We start from the raw sequence: 20,520 nt of genomic DNA on the forward strand, positions 1-20,520 counted from the left end.
GAATCTGGATAAGGGCCCCAGGACTTGGAGGAATGGAGAGCTGGGCAGTGGAGAGGATGCTCAGTGGAGAGGCTGGACTGGTCATTAAGGACCTCTTCCTTGGGTATTCTCCCAGGGGATGGGTGAGGTAGAGACCTTTCCTCCGTTGGGGGCACCCTGTAGAGGTACCTGGCCATTTTAGAGATGCTGGTACATCTCAGAGGAAGCTGGGTTACATCAAGGGCTTGCTAAGACTCTCTCCCTACCCATCTCCAAAGAAAGTGAAGGCATGGACTTCCCTGACGGTCCAGTGGTTAAGAATCCACCTGCCAATACAGGGGACAGCAGTTTGATCCCTGTTCCGGGAAGACTCCACACGCTGCAGGGCAAGTAAGCCTGTGCACCACAACTACTGAAGCCCACACAACAGAGCGTACTGTGCCCTGCAGTGAGAGAAGCCACCCCAAGAGAATCCAGCCTATCTCAACTACAGAGAACTCCCCGCTCACAATTAGGGAAAGCCCACGTGCAGCAAATAAGACTCAGCACTACCAAAAAAAAAGAAAAAAAGAAAAAAAAGCGGAGGCAGAAAGCAACCATCAACTTGGTGCCATGTGGGTCCCTCTCTGGCCATCTTAAGAGGGACCACATGTGGACCTGTTTGGGCACCAGCTTCATTCTTGTGCAGATGATCCCATATTTACAAAAGCAGGGTGCAGCACTCTTCATGGGAATGGGACCACTGCAAGGAGCCAAGAGAAACGAAGCACTGGCTTCGATCTGAATCTACTTTGATGATCCAGATATGTTCTGAGTTAATAAGCTTCACGAGAACACGTGTTGCTGAGTGTTTTTCTGCAAATTTCAGACAAAAATCCAGCCCACTCTAGTTGAAGTTCCTTGTGGGAACAATGTGTTTTTAATCTCTTATATGTGCATAGCATCCAGTGTGGGGTTAAATGTTAGCGGAATTTATGCAGCTTTTTGGTTCACCAAAACGCTGGTCTGAGCTTGCCGATACCAAGCAAGTTTACAGGCTCCATACTTGTTTTGGTTTATGATCAGTTTCTGCTCTCTGTATGGAAGGAGACAGAGGAACTCATTCAACTCAGAGGAAGTCCCTCTGTGGGACTTCCTTGATTCAGCCCTAATTGTCTCAGAGACCAGACTGAGAGACATCAGGGTCTTTGCATTTGTTGTCTCTTCAAAGTGGCCTAACATTTACATCTAAGGTATGAATGGAGAAGACTCTGGAGAGTCCCTTGGGCTGCAGTGAGATCAAACCAGTCAATCCTAAAGGAAATCAACCCTGAATATTCATTGGAAGGACTGATGCTGAAGCTCCAATACTTTGGCCACCTGATGGGAAGAGCTGATTCATTACAAAAGACCCTGATGCTAGGAAAGATTGAGGGCAAGAGGAGAAGCGGGTGACTTAGGATGAGATGGTTGGATGGCATCACTGACTCAATAGACAGCAGTTGGAGCAAATTCCAGGAGATGGTGAAGGACAGGGAAGTCTGGGGTGCTGCAGTCCATGGGCTCCTGGAGTGGAACACAACTGGGCAACTGAACAACAAGGTACAAATGCTAACTCAGAGCAAAATGGCCCACTGGCTCCTTCTTCTTGTCTCAGGCATGGCTTCTTTCTGGCCAGCAGAACCAGGTGGCTCCTGAGTCATCTGGAAAGGCCTGTCCCTCAGGCCTGGACCTTCTCCAAAACCCTCTCCAAGGCCACAGCTCCCTGCGTGTTGCTCTGACTTGTCAGAAGAATCTAAATGCCCAGGCATATCTCACAAAATACCCACTTCTGCCCTAAGAGGAGTAAGGAAACCTCTCCTAGCCCAACCCTTCTGGCCTTGAGAACAAATTTCACCCCCAATCCAGCTAATTCTTCCAACTCATCATAGGCAAGAAAAGCCATTGAAAGAAAGAATTTGTCAGTTGAGAAAGAACAGGATAAAACAGATGACTCAGTATTTGTTCCCCAAAATATTTGTTGAGCATTTCCTAGGTGCCAGGCATTGTGTCAGGCACTGAGATCACAGCATGACCAAGACAAAAGAGGTCCTCTCTGCCATAAAACTTAGATTTCATTGTACAAGGGCGTGCATGACTAATTGAGCTAAGGGCTACAAGGAAGAAGTTCAGGTTCAAGGTGCTGTGAATGGGTAAAACTGAAGATGAACTCCCCTGCCAGAGGTGGGGAATGCTGGTCCAACAACCAGAAAGAGCCTCGTCATGGCAGGAAGAGCTGAGGAGACAGGAAGTGTCTCCCAGTTCCTGGTCTGGTCAATCAGAGAAAGGAGGATGATGATGCTGAGGAGGAAGGCGCAGCAGACAGTGGTCCCCTCTTCAGGGGTGAGGGTCAGTGTGGGTCAGAGGAACAGTTTGGGCTCTGCTCTTGTCCTAATGTCACATGGCATCTTGACAATTTGTTGCCAAGGCCAGGGCCAAGACAGGGACCGTGTGGGGAATCAGTAAAGAGAACACGGTCTGTTGGAGGTGGGCTGCATAAGGTGGCCTCACTCTGCCAACCCTGTTGCTAGCTCTTGGCCATCACGATGACCATCTCAGATTGCCTTGTGAGGGAACAACCACAAAACAACAACAGCAGGTGGAAGTCATGGTCCGAGCAAAATGGAATCAAAGTCGCAGATCCCTCATGCTCCCTACTGTGGCTTCAGGCCCCTCTGGCCTGGGCCTCCTTCCCCACAGTCTATGGACCCAGGACTCTCCTCTGCCCTCCTCTCCTCCCCCAAGCAAAGAAGCGGAGAAGCGCAGCCTTTGCTGTACCCACTTATGGAATTCTGTTCCTTCCTCCTCGCCAGCTTTTTCTAAGAAACACAAAGACAGTAAACAGGGGGGTGGGGGAACAGAGTGCTGAGGTTTTTTTTCTGGGAATGAGAACTAAGATAGGACTCAGGGTCTTTGGCCGGTTCCCAGATGCAATGAGTTTATCACTGCCAGGGACAGCAAGTGTACAAAGCTCTTGGCAGTGACCCCGACTGATTTATGAGGGGTTCTGGTTTGTTTCCCCTGCTTTGCAGACAACCAGCCTTAAGGAAAATGTATATCCAGGATCTGCTAAGAGCAGGGGAGCTGCTGGCAAAACCAGTGAGCCCCCACCCAGAGAATTCCCAAGGGGCCGGAGAGAGAGAAGTGTGCATTTCTCTTCTTTGCTTTTTCTTATCTTATTTTCCTCCCTTCCTCCTTCCCTCGTCCCCTTCCTCTCTGCCCCTTTATTTCTCCTTCCTTTCTTCCTTCTTCCCTCCCTAGACCCCTCCCTCCCTTATTCCCTCTCTCTCTAAAAAAAGAGATGATTGAGTTAACTATGAACAAGCAGAACTACCAGGGTCCACATCTGCCTTCCTGCCATGTGGGGAGGCTCCTGCTCCAGACAGGGAGAGGCTCAGTCTCACTGGTTGAGAAACTGATGCTCTAAGGCCCTAGGTCAGGCCGAACATCTCAGCCACAATTCTCAGTGGGGGAGGGGATCACACCCCTGTGGTGGGTGACAATGCTAGGACAGGGCTATCACCCTGATGAGATCCTCTACCCTCATTTCCCTACTTGGGCTCCGCCCTGGGACAGGAGCTTTTCATACCTGAGATGCTAAGGCAGAAGCAAAACCAACTGGAACTATGGGCAACATTTTATAAAACCTTTAAAGGGAGTATAATCTATAAAAACGTTGAATCGCTATGTTGTACACCTGAAACTAATATAATCTTATAAATCAAGGGTACTCAAAAAGAAAGATTCTTTCAGGAAAGAAAGCAATGGAGAGAAAGAAAACAGAAAACCCCCCAAAACTCAAGATGACTAGAATCGGTGGAGTCAAGACACATGCAGGAGGTGGAGGGAGTGAGCAGTGTCTCAATGTCTCAGAACCACACCTGCTACAAATCAATGTTTTGCAGGGAGAGTCTTCAGCTGGAAAGCTCCTTTGTTTTTAGACAAAACACAGTGGCCCTCACAAGCGCTGGGGAAGGTAAGCAGACACATGCCCAGACCTTGGGCCCCAAGCATGCTGGAGCAGTTGGACGACTTAAGAACACCCTTATGTCCTCTTTTTGGCTATGGGTTCCTGAGACAGTTACGATCTCATTCCCCAGCTTTAGAGCATCCTCCTGGAGTGGGAGGCCGCTCAGCTGGAGCACTGCACAGCTGCCAAGAGCCCTTCTTGGGATTTTCAAGTGTCCTATTTTTCTTTCTTCATCTCTGTCTTCCACATCCACACTTCCTGGAACAACATGCAGACTTTGGGCACTGTTGAGTCCCTTGTGGTCCCTTGAAGGAAGATAAGATTGTGGTGCAAGATGTGGTGCTGCTGTGTGAGATGCTGGAAAGGGGACCAGGCTGGTGGTCAAAGGCTTGGATTCAGGTCCCCACTCGGCTTTTCCCAGCCCCACCAAGCACACAGTCAAGCAAGGAAATAGAGGGGAACCCTTACAAAAACTGTGCACAAGCGAAGGAATGATGATAACTGGCTTTCGTGATGGGACTGTCCTTGCCAGGGAGGACGTAGGGGAGGAGACCAAAGACCATAAGATTTCTGGGGAAGGAGGAACGTGGTCTTACTTTCATTGCTGTTGTTATTTGCTCAGAATTGGTGTTTAGGTTTAAGCAGTTCCCTTTTACAGATGAGGACACTAAAGCCCTACACATTTGAGGGCCTTGCCTGAGCAGAGGCAGGATTTGAGCCCAGTGTTCTGTGATGCCCCCAAAGCTCACACTCTCCCCTTGGCACCTGCTGCTGCTCATGGTCCTTCAGTTGGGGTTTCGGGGGAGCCAGGTTGTGTGGCTGAGACAAAGTCCTCAACGTGTGGTCAGTGGAAACGTTGGGGGCCTCCTCTCAAGCTTTCATCTGAGTCACCCCAGGGGTGGATGCAGTCACTGCTCACCATTCTCTTTTGGGGACTGTTCACCAGCCCCACTTGTGGTGACAACAACGGCTGAGTCACCCAGGGTGACACAGGCTCTGGTTTCTCACCTCACAGATTGTATCCAACTTGCCTTCTGCACCCGCAGGAAGGGCCAGCCTGGCAAAGCTCTGAGTGCTGATCAGACCCCTGGGAAGTCAAAGGCAGCAAGTCTGTGTCACAGAAGGTCACCCAGGAGACCCCCGAGTCTCATCTTTCAAGAGGATATCTTAAGCCAAAGGCCTTCAGACCTTACACCTGGCTAGCTGAAGTCTAGGGAAAATGAACACTTTTCTCATCATGGGTCCTGCAGGACAGAGGGTGAGACTGCACCAGGGTAGGGAATTGACGGGGATCCTAAATTATTATCTGCTTAATAAACAGAAAAGACTCCATGGCCATGTGAACAACCACTTCAGTGAAAGATAGTAGCCTGTTGTCCTCAGGATGTGGCTTTGGACAATCATCCCAGGATACTGTGAATCTTTTTTTCCCCATGTTTTTTCCTTCTCTTTTTAAACTGAAATGGAGTTGATTTTCAGTGTTGTGTTAATTTTTGATGCATAGCAAAGTAATTCAGTTATACATATATACATGTGTGTGCTAAGTCGCTTCAGTCCTATTTGATGCTTTGCGCTTCTATGGACTGTAGCTCGCCAGGCTCCTCTGTCCATAGGATTCTCCAGGCAAGAATACTGGAGTGAATTGCCATGTCCTTCTCCAGGGGATTTTCCCAACCCAGGGATGGAACCTGTGACTCATTATGTCTCCTGCTTTGGTAGGTGGATTCTTTACCACTAGTGCCCCTGGGAAGCCCCATACATGTATACATACATATGTATCAATATATGTAAATTCTTTTTAAAAAAAATATTCTAGGGTCCTGTGGATCTTAAATGAGAAGCCCCCATTTGGATTTCTTTATCCTTCTAAGCAGGATGTGTGAGCCACTGTTTACACGGAATGCAACATTTAAGCCCTAAGAGAGTGTAAGAGTGAATTATCTTTTGCCTTTACCCTGCAAAGCATCCTTATAAACATGTTCAATTTAACTGGCCAAAGGGCACAGTATTTTGATGCTGTTCAATCCCTGTTCTTAGATAAGAGTAGCTTCAAAGGCAGCTTTGCATATTTTCTTTCACCTACCCGAATACCATGGGTATTAACTTAGACAAATGTTTCCTTCTCCTCTTCAAGGGCATGGGGTTTGGTGCAGGAGATCTCTGCTCTGAAGCATCAACAAAGAAATTTTGGAATTTGGTTCTCTGACGCCTTCTCTTCAGGAACTACTCTTCTGTGTGGTAATAAACAGAATCCTCTCACAAACAACTGATTTGTTCTTTTCAAAATGCATGCCTCCCTCTGCTGTTCATCTCCCTAAAATAAAACCACCCACAGAATAAAATGAGTAATTCCTGGAGTAAGCAGTTCCATAGCATGTTTTATTAAAATATGTCTGGCATGGACACTACCAGGAAGTGTCCTCCAAATGAGGATTAATATCAGGAAACTTGGGGGCAGTCTTGTGATACTGGCACACAATGCCACCACTTCCACCACTGGGGCAAAGATTAACAGCCTTCACCAAGCTAGGAAGACGTCTGCTTCTGAGTCATCTGGGGCAAATGTAAACGTGGGCTCCCTGGGCTCTGACATTTGAACAAAACAAACGTTAGAAGACTTTCATTCCTTAATCAAGTTGCTTCTAAACATCTACATTTAGGTAAGAATAGAGACTCTAGGCTCGAGGCTTCTTGTCTGCTCATGGTGGGTGTAACTTGATGGTGTATTTCTCAGCTCTTATATTACTCTGACCTCATTTTGACCTTGAGGTTGCTCTTTGATCTTTCTATGCATGGATGATGGCCAAGTAGAGTTTCGGTAACTTAGATTGGGGTCTGCTTAAGAGAAAAGCCTACTTATCTGTATATTCCCAGAGTCTAGAACATCTGACCCTTAGTAGATATTCCAAGTTTTGCTGAATTGGCTTATTGGAGAAATTGAATTCAACTGATATTCATTTATTACCTCCTATATGTTCTTTCTGAGGTTGTGTGGCAAGATTTTTCCAAATGGAAAGCCAAGGAACAAATTGACTTTTTTTTTTGATGATAGGTACAGCTGAGTTTGTTATCATTCCAGACCAAGTTGTCAAGAAAAAAGTTTTTCTAAACCACAACTTTGCAGAGCATTATTTTAGTGTCATAGGGATTTATAGAAGGCAAGGAGGCTGCTCCCAGTGAAGAACTTCAAATCCAGAGGTGCTGGAAGCCTAGACACTGTAGGTCTAGATGGGGCATCTCAGTAGCTACTGCAGGTCAGGGAAGCAGAGGGGCTTGAACACCTAGGAAACCTACATGGGAACCTGCAGGGACTAAAGTCAACAGGCTGGATTGGTTCATCAGATTCAACTGCCAATCTATCTGATGGACAGATTTCCAATCCAATCCAATCTCAATGCAGCATTTTCTTAGGTTTGTTTCAATTGGTTTGTAAGGAATGATGTGCTCTTGGACAAGCTGTGCCCAGTGGCGAAAAGTCATCCAGGCCCCTTATATCCTTTGCTGTTTCCCTAGGTGTAGAACTTCACAACCCACAGGTCAAGGTCTCCCAACTCAAATGGGAAAATGAATGTTCATGAAATGGATGGATGGGGAGATGGACAAGTGACTCAATGGATCCAGTGACACAGTTCTTGGAACATCCTCAGATCAGTTCAGTTCAGTTCAGTAGCTCAATCATCCGACTCTTTGCGACCCCTTGGACTGGAGCATGCCAAACCTCCCCGTCCATCACCAACTCCTGGAGTTTACTCAAACTCATGTCCATTGAGTTGGTGATGCCATCCAACCATCTCATCCTCTGTCATCTCCTTCTCCTCCTGCCTTCAATCTTTCCTAGCATCAGGGTGTTTTCAAATGAATCAGTTCTTTGCAACACGTGGCCAAAATATTGGAGTTTCAGCTTCAACATCAGTCCTTCCAGTTAATATTCAGGACTGATTTCCTTTAGGATGGACTGTTTGGATCTCCTCGCTGCCCAAGGGACTCTCAAGAGTCTTCTCCAACACCACAGTTCAAAAGCATAAATTCTTTGGCCCTTAGCTTTCTTTATACTCCGACTCTCACATCCATACATGACTACTGGAAAAATCATAGCTTTGACTAGATGGACCTTTGTTGGCAAAGTAATGTCTCTGCTTTTTAATATGCTGTCTAGGTTGGTCATAACTTTTCTTCCAAGAAGCAAGCGTCTTTTAATTTCATGGCTGCAGTGACCATCTTCAGTGATCTCAGAGCCCCCCAAAATAAAGTCTGTCACTGTTCCCACTGGTTCCCCATCTATTTGCCATGAAGTGATGGGACCAGATGCCATGATCTTAGTTTTCTGAATGTTGAGTTTTAAGCCAACTTTTTTACTCTCCTCTTTCACTTTCATCAAGAGGCTCTTTAGTTCGCTTTTTGCAATAAGGATGGTGTCATCTGCATATCTGAGGTTATTGATATTTCTCCCGGCAATCTTGATTCCAGCTAGTGTTTCATCCAGCCCAGCGTTTCTAATGATGTACTCCACATTAAGTTAAATAAACAGGGTGATAATATACAGCCTTGACATATTCCTTTCCTGATTTGGAACCAGTCTGTTGTTCCATGTCCTGTTCTAACCTTTGCTTCCTGATCTGCATACAGATTTCTCAAGAGGCAGGTCAGGTGGTCTGGTATTTCCATCTCTTGAAGAATTTTCCACAGTTTGTGATGATCCACATGGTCAAAGGCTTTGGTGTAGTCAATAAAGCAGAAGTAGATATTTTCTGGAACTCTCTTGCTTTTTCAATGATCCAACAAATGTTGGCAATTTGATCTCTGGTTCCTCTGCCTCTTCTAAATCCAGCTTGAACATCTGGAAGTTCACGAAGATCTGATAGACTGAGTGCCTGAAGAACTATGGATGGAAGTTTGTGACATTGTATAGGAGGCAGGGATCAAGACCATCCCCAAGAAAAAGAAATGCAAAAAGGCAAAATGGCTGTCTGAGGAGGCCTTACAAATAGCTGAGGAAAGAAGAGAAGCAAAAGGCAAAGGAGAAAAGGAAAGATATACCCATTTGAATGCAGAGTTCCAAAAAATAACAAGGAGAGATGAGAAAGCCTTCCTCAGTGATCAATGCAAAGAAATACAAGAAAGCAATAGAATGGGAAAGACTAGAGATCTCTTCAAGAAAATTAGAGATACCAAGGGAACATTTCATGCCAAGATGAGCACAATAAAGGGCAGAAATGGTATGGACCCAACAGAAGCAGAAGATATTAAGAAGAGGTGGCAAGAAAACACAGAAGAAGTATACAAAAAAGATCTTCACAACCCAGCTAATCACAATGGTGTGATCACTCACCTAGAGCCAGACATCCTAGAATGCAAAGTCAAGTAGGCCTTAGGAAGCATCACTATGAACAAAGCTAGTGGAGGTGATGGAATTCCAGTTGAGTTATTTCAAATCTTAAAAGATGATACTGTGAAAGTGCTGCACTCAATATGCCAGCAAATTTGGAAAACTCAGCAGTGGCCACAGGACTGGAAAAGGTCAGTTTTCATTCCAATTCCAAAGAAAGGCAATGTCAAAGAATGTTCACTACTGCACAATTGCACTCATCTTACATGCTAGTAAAGTAATGCTCAAAATTCTCCAAGCCAGGCTTCAACATCCTCAGATACTCTGAGACTTAAAACTGAAGCCAGGCAGCCCCTGTGCCAGCCAGCTGACTCCCGCCTGCCTTCTGCTGCCTGTGGAGGCTCTGGGACGAGGTGAATGCCCTAAGAGGAAGCCTTAGGCTCATGATACTTCTGTGGTTTCATTCTCTCCTTGAAACCCACCAGCAGTGCTTCAGACAACAAGCCCCGAGATTCAGGTCTCTCTCCACTCCTCTTGCTCTGCCTACCACCATTTAATTCCTCCTCTTTCAGCTCTAAGCCTTCAATGCTTTCCTATTGTCTTCAGGGCGAGAAAATTCAAATTCCTTAGGAATACACCCAAGGTTCCCCAGACCTGGCTCCTACATATCTTTTATTTTTGCATTTCCCAACAAGGAACTCCTTCCAAGAGCAGACATCTTCTTGGGAGTTTAGATCTACCTTGGAATTTTGAGACCTCAGGGAATACTAAAGCCATTAATTTCTGTGAGTTCACACTATATAGCACTTATTCAAAGAGTTTTCAGGGCTATTGGCTCATTTGATTTCTCAAAAACCCTTAGAGGGCTTAGAGAAGACATCATCCCCATTTTACATATGAGAAAACTAAGGCACAAAACATCAAGATCCTTGCCTGAGACCACAAGGCAAGTAGGTGGCAATGTAGCTCTCCAAATGCCCCAGTATTGAGAACAGAACTCAAACTAGCATAAAGAACTGAGTCTATAAAAAAAAAACATGGCTCATTTTTCTTCTTTTTCTCCCCTCACGAAGCTAAATCTGTGAAATTGGAACAACACAGCAAACAGCTGAGGGCTATGGTCACAGCCCACAGACCTTTATGGAAGATTTGATTTTGGCCCAAATTTTCAAAGAAGCCAAATGGATAGGCAAAACACAAGTGCAAATGCTGTGCCATGCTGACAGGGCGTCTTGTGGGATATTTCCACAGGAAGCAAACACAGGCAATTAACTTTGCTGTAACAATGCCTGTGGTCACATGAAAAAAACAAAACCCTCAGAGAGAGCTTACACCCCATCCCCTGGGGCCCATTTCAAATGAATTCATAAATGTGGCTCAGCCTTCACTCCAGCTACTGACCCCAGATACTCACATGTTTATCAGCTCTTTGACCACTATTGGGTGGCTCCTGATCCCCATGGGAGAAGGGAGGGAGGTGTTCCAAAGGGCTCAGGTGTCATCATTCCCACTTCTCAGATGGGCAAACTGAGTGACCGCGAGCAAGCGTAAAGGGCTTACAGGAACAGTCCTGCAGGCCTAGACAGAGCACGTGGCTAGGATCAGAGCCTGCTCCCCAGGTGGGGATTTTCTCTGGGGACCAGCGTTTCTCCAGGTCTCTGCATGACAACCAGCCCTCTTATAACCTAGGGGCAGTGCTATCTGAGGAGCAGACCTGACTGGCAAGTTGGGCGATCTGAGAGCAAGTTCTGGCTGCATTTTAGCCCTCTCCCCCTTACCTGGAAACCCTGAAGTCACACCTGTGCGGCCGGTGCAGGCAGCAGTGCTGGCCCCGCAGGGTGAGGATCACGGTCCTTACCGACTGACTTCCCCTCGGTCGCGGGCTCTATAATACTCAACCCTGATGCAGAAACATTCATGGAGATTGGTGGGTTACTGTTACTACACCAAGGTCTCCTCTATCCTTCTCTCCCATATAAATGAAAGACTAATGGCTCCCAACCAGTTATCTTCTATCTTTCTGGATTTCTTGAAATGTTTCAATGATTTTCATGATATATTATTCAGCACAGTGGTCTCAAACTCTGGCCCCCCCATCTACTTCTTTATGTCCTTCAGACTTTATGTCCTAAGAATAGTTTTTATATTTTTAAGTGGCTGAGAAAAATCAAAAGAAGCATAATGTTTCATGAGCTTTCAGAGTCCAAAAATAAAGGTTTTCAACACAGCCATGCCCACTTATTTATGTATTTTCCACTGTTACACTGTGACAGTGTAGCTGTTTTGGTATGGCAGAACTGGGTAGTAGTAATATAGACTATACAACCTACAAAGCTCAAAATTTAAACTGGCCATTCACAGAAGAAATTCAGCCTTTTAAACCAACTCCTAGTTTAGTGTAAATGGCAGGCTACAGAATCAACCTATTTGCATAGCCACTCTGTACACATAAACTGAGAGAGAAAAAAATACTAGAATAGGGGTTATCTCTGGGTACTAAGGTTACATACAATTATTTGAATTTTTTTAAACCAAATCTGTTAATATAAAAGTATAAGAAAAGAATATTAATGACATTAATAAAATAACATTGCAGTCTCTTACTGTGGACCAGACACTGTTAGTTGTTGACATGTTTTATTTCACCTAATCCCCCTTCCACAGTGTAGGTACAACTGTATCTCTGTACGGATGAGGGAAGAAGACTTAGGGAGTTTAAGGAGCTTGCCCAAGGTCACAGTGCTAGTGAGAAGCACTTGGTGTACTTACAATGAAAACACACTTGAGGAACAAAACGCAACGTGCTAAAAAGAGAAACTGGTTTAAGAAATAGCGCTTTACTAGAAGTCACAGAATCGCAGTCCTTACAGACAATGAGGAGGTTACAAATGCTTTCTTTGGGTGTCCACATGTCTAGTCTACTTTAGTAAGCAGATAAAATACATTGGGTTGGCCAAAAAGTTCATTGGAGATTTTCTGTACAATATTAACGAAAACCAAAGGAACTTTTTGGCCAACCCAATATTTGTGAGTACGTACCTGAAAAATGGCAGAGAACCATGCTAATGGAGGGTGTATATCCAGAAGCACATCAAGGTACGATATGCTGACTTCCCAAGCTTTCCCATCAAGTATTTCTTGACTTAGTAACAATATAAATGTCAAGAAATATTTGATAGGAGTATTGACTAAATTTCAATAGTCAGTTGACTTAACTATGGTGCTTCCACATTTGGAATGCGTGTGTTAAGTCACTTTAGTCACATGCGAAACTCTTTGCGACCCTATGGTCTGTAGCCCATCGGGCCCCTCTGTCCATGGGGATTCTCCAGGCAGAATACTGGAGTGGGTTGGCATGCCCTCCTCCAGGGGATCTTCCCGACCCAGGGATCGAACCTACATCTCTTATGTCTCCTGCACTGGCAGGCAGGTTCTTTACCACGAGCGCCACCAACCAGGCAGTGACTGAGTGGTACTGATACGATTATACTGCTGCTGCCAGTTGGCACTGTGAGTTTGAGGCTGCTCTGTGGTGATGTAGGATAATGCAAATGACATGAAGAAGTAATGCTGTCACTGACAGTGCCTTTGAGAACCAGGTTTCTAGAAAAAGGAGACATAGACCTAAGAAAGAAGAGGTTAAATAAAATCCCCTGTAGTTTTTAATTTGAATGCAAAGTATCAGTGTGGATTCATCATGTATTTTCATCAGAAACAACCACCACCTATTTTCTAGTTTTGGCCACTGGAAAAGTCTGAAAATGATGACCAACCCAGGAACAGTGAATGCCTCTAAATGCCCAGATTATCGTCTCTAAAAGTATTTCCCACTAAGAAGAACAAGGGATTCTTGGATTCTTGAAGAACTAGATGATTCCACATCTGGGGAAGGGCTTGGATCATCTTAGCTTCCCTGATATTTGGATCACACCAAAGACTACCAGGGTCATGTCAGAAGGAGCCAACTGGCCAGAGATGGCACAGGGCAAGCAGCAATAATAATAATAAACAAAATGGGTTAAAACATAGCAAATATGCTTAAACCCATGGGTTTACAAGGATACTACAAAACACACAAAAACACCCTAATTGGTCATCATTGGAAGATGACAGTAAACTATTCATTATATTTAAAATTGGCAAATAGAGGAAATGATTCAAACATATATTCCATCTTTCCTATGTGAATTGTATTACTAGATAATCAAATGGTAGATGTATTTGACTACTTGTATTTCACTTAATAAATGAAGAAAGAATGACAGGATTAGAACATCATTTTGTAACCCCAAATTAACTGATGGATCTAACTATGAATATCAATGGCTGCGGAAACCACAAAGGGAGACAACTAGACATCATATGCCTTCTGACAAGGGAGCATAGCAGAGTCTGGGAAGTAGTCTTGCCCACAAAAATCAAGCTAAAATCTGATTAAATATCTAAGTCAAACTAGCAATTTACAGGAAATGCAGATGGTAGGACACATTAAATAGCAACACAAGGTTGCAAACAGAAAAATCCAGACTGTGGAATCTCTCCAGCACAAAAGACCCAACTTCTTCCTTAAATAAACTGCAAGGGTGAGGAGAACATAAAAGGAGCCTGTAGATTACAATATAATTAAAAGTAAAGGCCATCTACATGTGTGGGCCTTATTTGGATTCTGATTTTGAATAAGAATTTCAAAATGGCATTTAGGAAATACTATGAACTTGAACACTCGCACGACATTTGATGATATTAAGAGATAATCACTAATTTCTTAAGGTATTGCAAGAATGTTAAGACCAAAGCGTCAGTTTCTGTTACAGATACATACCTAAGTATTTACAGATGGAAAGGTTAAGTCTTGGATTTGTTTTAAAACTAACAGTGAAAAAAGTAGGTGGGGACACTGATAAAATGAGATTGGCATTATACTGATGATTGTTCAGGCTGGATGAGGGTTCACAAAGTTTCTACTTTTCCATTAAAAAATGCCCAAGTTTCAATAATAAAACATTAAAATAAATCCTTTCTGACATCTTGTTCAGAGTGCTAATATTGGGCAGGGAGTATGATGGCTCTGACAAATACCCCTTCTCTCATGTTTCATGAATGATGGAGAGTTGAGTATTGTGCTTCAGATTGTTCGTCTGGGGACTTCTGCATCACCCATGGAGCTTCTCCATCACTCATGGAGCTTCTCCAGCACCCATGGAAATTCTCTATCACCCACAGGGCTTCTCCATCACTTATGAAACATCTCCATCATTCTCCTCATCAGGATAATGTCACTATGTGCTTGGTACACATACACACACACATATACAAAAATCTATCAGAAAAAAAAAAGATTTATCATGACTTAAATAGTTCACTTTGAAGCTGCAAAGGGTGTGAGGGACTCAGGATTTCATAAAGCTAAGTCACTGAACTCTACAAAACCAAATCTACCTAGCCCAGGCATTCAGTGGAACTCATGACCAGGGGGTCACATGAAAAGACAGTTGTGGTGTGGAGGCGGCTAAGTGTATCCATTCTGAACTTCTGAGCAAATAACAAGGCAAATTGGGATGGCGAGGACATCATTTCTCTTCTCATGCCGTTATCTGCACCAGTGACTGAGTTTCCCAAGTTAGATGATAATGTCTGTGGGAGGGCAGTTCTCACCTGGGGACCCCACAGGTGCGAGAAATGAAGAGGGTTTAGGAGACACAGCAGAACCTTAAGCCCTGTCACCGGGTGTGGGATGGTGGAAGGAAACAAAATTTAGGGGCCAGGAAGTGGGAAACGGATCTGATGTTTATCTCTAGAGATGGCGTCTCCCAGCCCTCAAGTTAAGCTTGCTGTTTGCGGCTTCTGTTTCTCCACCAGCTTCGCCAGCATCTCTGTGCTAACTGTACTGTGCAGAGTCGTGTGTCCCCCCGTCACCCCCCTGCCCGCCAACCCATGGGTTCCTTACACCCCAGAGCTCATTCACTTATCGGTGACATTGCCTTTTCCCTGCCTTTCTCTCCCACTAGCCTTTAACTTCCTCAAGGGCAGGGGCTTTGGTCTGTTCCCGATGGTATCTCATCACATGGCACAAGGCATGGAATACAGACGTGCTCCCCAAACATCACTGCGGGATTGGGGGGTCACAGTGCAGGGCAGTGGTTATGACCGTGGTCTTGACCCCTGGCCCTCCAGCCCACTCTCCCCACCTTGCATCTGATGCTGTGTTCTACTTTCCAGATTCTACCATGACTTACTATAGGACTTCGGGTTTTGTAAAACACTTTTGAGATTTTCCTGGAAAAGACACACACATAATGGTAAATGTCTATTTCTACATAATAATGTAACTCATTTAGGAAAGCAGTCCTCCTGGAACTGCACGGCGCATCCACCTGGAATGGTCCCCATTGATGGCCTCATAAATAAAGGCCAAGACTATAACTACATACAACCTTGGATGTGTGTTCAAGGAGTGGGGTGGTGGAGTTGACACATGAACATCTCGGGACAGAACTATTTGATGAGATGAGCAAACCTGGGCATCTTCGAATGTGTATCTCCCTCCATCCTTGACATTCTGACTGGTTATCTCATAGCTGTGAGAATCCAGGTTGATTGCGCTTGGGGCCCCGGGAGCCAGAAACTCTTGCCAGATTTCTTCCACCCTCCTGGCCACATCCTGGAGGGGCTGTTTCTTAAGATCTTGGACTGCCAACCAGAACCTGAAACAGAAGCACAAGGACAGTTCGTTCCAGGGGCTCCGTCAGTAGCTGCTCTGTTGGACGTGGTCCCAGAACTGACATCGCATGGCACTCATTCTGTGTGCCCCAGCTGTCTCAGTAGCCATGTCCCAGGTCATGAAGGCTGCAGGGACTGCTGAGAATACAAAGGTGCTCCATCATTGCACTAAATGCATGTTAGAAGATCGCCTTGCTTCTGGTTACCAAAAAGAGATTTTTCTCTACCTCACAGTTTTTCAGCCTCAGTACTGTTGCCATTTTGGGCTGGATAATTTTTGAAGAGTCACCCTGTACATAGAAAGGTATGTAGCAGCAACCTTGAGTTTGACCCATCAGTTGCCAGGGGCATCCTCTCTGCACTTGTGACAACCAGAAAGTTTCTGGCCATTACCGGATGTCTTCTGGGAGATAAATTCACCCTTGGGAGAGAACCACTGATTGACAGAGAAGCCACCACCCAGAAAATGTGAGTCCCTTTTGCATATCTGGTGGGGATCAGTTGGAGGTATTCAAAGGAAAGAAAGATCCCAGAAGCAATAGTATCTTGGAGCCATTAAGAATATTTGAGCTGGAAGGACCCAAGCATACACGCTGTTGATGGAGAAACAGCCTATTTGCAGCATCAATGTGGGCATGGTGTTCGGCATGTTCCCTGGAGGAGGGCATGGCAACCCACTCCAGCATTCTTGCCTGGAGAATCCAGGCAAGGACTGGCCTTGGACTGTAGCCCGCCAGGCTTCTCTGTCCACGGGCTTGCAGAGTTGGACACAACTGAGCGAGTCAGCACAGCACAGGTGCCCAATAAATGTCTGATGGGTTCATCTGGAAGAAAGCTGAAGGGACATATATCGGGGATCCCTCTACAAAAGATTCTCCAGAGACTGCTGGAGAGAGAAGCCTTCTGCTCACGACTATATTTGCCTTTCATGAATCCCTCAGCATCTGCATGGTGCTGGAGGGCTGGGCGGGTGCTGTGAGCTCTTTTCTGCTGAGAACAGCAGCAGCCAGGGCCAAAGCTTGGACAACAGCTCCCTGGGTCGTGACGATGGTTCCCAAGGCAACCCTGGAGAGGGATTTCAGCAGGACTCAGGTCTGGGTGGCACATTTTGTGTCCTGTGAACAAAACAGGCCAGTTTCCCCATCAACGAGACGAGAGGACAGGTCCCTGGCTGTGTGGTTCCTGCAGCCGCGGGAATCACACATACTCAAGGCAACGAAAGGGCAGGAACAAGAGAAGCTGAACCATGACATGGAGGAAGGTGCATTCAATCTGTCATCGAATTTCACCCAAAGTAAGAGGCACTCTTTTTTTTTTTTTTTTTTTAAAGGTTAAGCATGTTTTTCTGTTGCTGTTCAGAGAGGTGTGTGGAGCCACGTGCATGGCCTAAAGGTGCCACCCAGTGGCCAACTCGGGTAATGCAGCTTCATTTCCACCAGGAGAGACGGCTGGGGGGCGGGGTCTCTGCTTGTGGGTCTGTGTTTGTGAGAGACACGAGCTCCGTGAGCTGCAACTCTCCCCCTGATTTACCATTTGGGATTCTGATGATCTCGCTAAAGAAAACCCTCATGGTTCCCTCGCCAAGACCAAGAGGCAGGGAGGAGCCTTGCCGGCTTCACTCAACCGGAAGGTGAGGAAGTCTTGCTCCCAGCTGTGGCGCCGTCTTGGCATCGCTGTATCTTTCTGGGCCTCTCTCTCCTCCCGGCGCAGTGGGTACAGAGCAGGCGGAGGGGTATGTGGACGGGTCTGAGCACGTCCCATCCCGGTGTCACTCCGAAATGCTCTCAGGCCCCGTGGGTGGGTGCTGTAGGCGCAGCCGCATCGTGACCACAGGTCTGGGGGAGCCTGGGTGGTTAGGGCCTGGGGCTCCTGCCACTGCCATTGGCCTTACTTGCCCTTTAACACCAGCCCTCTATCTTTCTGCTCACGTCAGGTCTTTCATAATCATGTTCTCTGGCTACCCAGGGAGAGGGAAACAGTAGCCAGCAGCCAGTCTTTAACCAGAGTCCAGATTGGTGGGGGGTGGGGGGTGGCCAGAGTTCAAAGGGGGTTGTTAACTGTTCAGTTGTTCAGATGGGTCCTTGAAGCTCAGCCGGGAGGTCTCCTCCACCCCGCTGGCCATTCCCTAAGGCTCCCTCGGTCTCTCTGCCCACCACCCCCCTGCCACTCCCACCAAGGTCTGCCATGAAATGAAGGAGGTGGCCAAGTGCTTTCAAGTGAAAATGGTCAGCTGGTGGTGACAGAACCTACAAAGGTTTTCTTCTCCCAGAGGACCATGTTTGATGGGCAGGTAAAATTTAGGAAATTGGCTCTAAAGAGAGGAGCTAGTGTTGGTTTTTTCAAAGGCCTGGAAGGAGGGCTGATGTGAAGCTTGGTGAGTCCCTGGCAGCCCTAGGGAGTCACCTCTGGCTGAGTCCTGGGCTGGAAGCAACTCCTTTGGGCCAGGGTCCATCCCAAGCCTACCGGACTCTGCAATTTCTCACACAAATGATGACGCCCGGGCGATTTCCTGATGCCTCAGTCGGGGTCATGTGGGCGCCACCTTCTGTCCCTTGTCTCAGTCGGCTCTGAGACGGAGCTCCGGGGGGCCCCGAGGACCCTGCAGCTTCTGAAAGCCGCAGGCTGCCCATGGTTCCTGAGGCCTCAGCAGTCCTTCCGGCAGAATGAGTTGGGAGCCACATTAATGCACATCACTCAGCTGGGTATAGAAGAGTCTGGGGCAGGTGGGAAGGGGAATTTCTGAATCAAATTTAATCAACTTTTACACAAAAAATTAAAAGGTTCCCTTTATCAGATAAAACCAAGAATTAAAAATAAAGTGTAAAAGAAACAACAGGCATGCTGGAGGGGGAGGAAGGGGAGGGGGAGGACTGGGAGGAAGAGGGATGACACCCCCCAGACAGCAGTCTTCTCTCCCTGCACGCATGGGGACCCTCTCGGCCTTCCGTCTGCCTTGGAGATGACCTGCCTTATCTCTCTCAGGTGACAGTAAAAATGCTGTCACAACACCATCCTGACATTCCATATGTGTTTCTCATCACCGGCTTTGAAGAAGCTTTGTGCCAGTTTGAAATTGAGTACAGGCTTGGCTTCCCTTGTGGCTCAGCTGGTAAAGAATCCACCCGCAACGTGGGAGACCTGGGTTCGATCCCTGGGTTGGGAAGATCCCCTGGAGAAGGGAAAGGCTACCCACCCACTCCAGTATTCTGGCCTGGAGAATTCCATGGACTGTATAGTCCGTGGGGTCACAAAGAGTCGGACATGACTGAGTGACTTTCACTTTCACAGGCTTGGTTTGTATCAGCCATCTGTGAGCCCACGGGCCTGAGCTGGGGGCCTGAGCCCCGGCTGCCCGGCCCCCTCCCCTCCAATGAGCCCTAGAAGCACCCCTTGCCCATCTCTTGCAGATGGATGGGAGGCCCACTGAGGCCTGCGCGGTCCCACTCTTATCACAAGCCCGCAGGTACCGCTGCTCCTCCAGGATGCCAATGGGGAGGAGATTGTCAGCGGCCCCGGACCCGCCCACCCTGCATAAGCCGCCGTGGCTTCTGGCAGCCGAAGGGCTGTCACGACTGGCAGGCCAGGAGGGTGCGTGGGTGCCAGGGAGACCACCTGTCCTGCTTTGCCAGAGTCGGCAGAGGCGGGGGAGGCAGCCCAGGGCTGACATCGGATCCGTGTCACTGGCTTAGGAATGCCGGGGGCAACTGGCCTTCTTGGGGAGGCAGCCTGGGCTCAGAACCACCCCCTTACCCCAACCCCTGGACCGAGCAGCTGTGGGTGGGACTTGAGGGCTGTCCAGGGCTGCCCCAGGCCTCTGTCTCCCGCGGGGCCGGGGTGCTGACATGGAACGGGGTCTCCTCCTCAAGGCTGGCTGCAACAAGGGGAACCATGAAGCATCAGGGGGCACTCCGTCCTTCCAGGAGGTCTGGCCAGGCCCTGGTTTCTTGCTTACCTATCTTCTCATCAACTAGGACTGTCATGTGTTAGAAAAACCCAGCTTTTCGTTTGTTCCCAGGGAAAAGCCAATTCCACGTAGAACGAAGGGTTTCTATGCCCTCTGCTGGTCAACAGAGACTCAGGAACAACTGTTGTCACTTGACTTAGTCTCTGCTTGGGCTGGAGTCTCACCACCAGCAGCACCACCCGAGCTGAGTGATGTTTCACGGGGCAGTGGCCGAAATGCCACAGGTTGTCCGAGTGCCGTGTGAGCACCTCGCTTCCCATGAACCATGTGTTTCGTTCTCGGAGAAGCCCACGGGGCCTGGCCCACCTCCCGGGGTCTTCCTAGGACTCGGGGCAACTGGGAGGCTGGAGCACTCCAAGACAAACTGCTAACACTCCTGCGCTCTCTTTAATTGCTTCTCCCTTCAGCTGACACTGTGTGGAACCAGGATAATCAATCTGCAGGTTAGAAGAACAACCACGTTCTCTCAGGAGACATTACAGCTCATAAAAAATGTACGGGGGACGCTCTCGGCTGCGGGTTTTGATTTTTAACTCGTGCCCT

At 47.1% G+C, this 20,520-nt stretch overlaps 1 protein-coding gene across 3 annotated transcripts in view; it reads right to left on the reverse strand.

The window, feature by feature from the left end:
* Positions 1-20,520, reverse strand: part of RGS6 (regulator of G protein signaling 6) — a 584,468-nt gene that overhangs the window by 27,892 nt on the left and 536,056 nt on the right. For all 3 annotated transcript variants that reach the window (XM_061156754.1, XM_061156753.1, XM_061156755.1), the window contains exon 15: positions 15,811-15,997. In XM_061156754.1, coding sequence (XP_061012737.1) covers positions 15,811-15,997 — 187 coding nt within the window. The remainder of the gene's footprint in view (positions 1-15,810; positions 15,998-20,520) is intronic.

The sequence above is a fragment of the Dama dama genome, chromosome 12, assembly GCF_033118175.1.
Source record: "Dama dama isolate Ldn47 chromosome 12, ASM3311817v1, whole genome shotgun sequence".
Taxonomy (NCBI): Eukaryota; Metazoa; Chordata; class Mammalia; order Artiodactyla; family Cervidae; genus Dama; species Dama dama.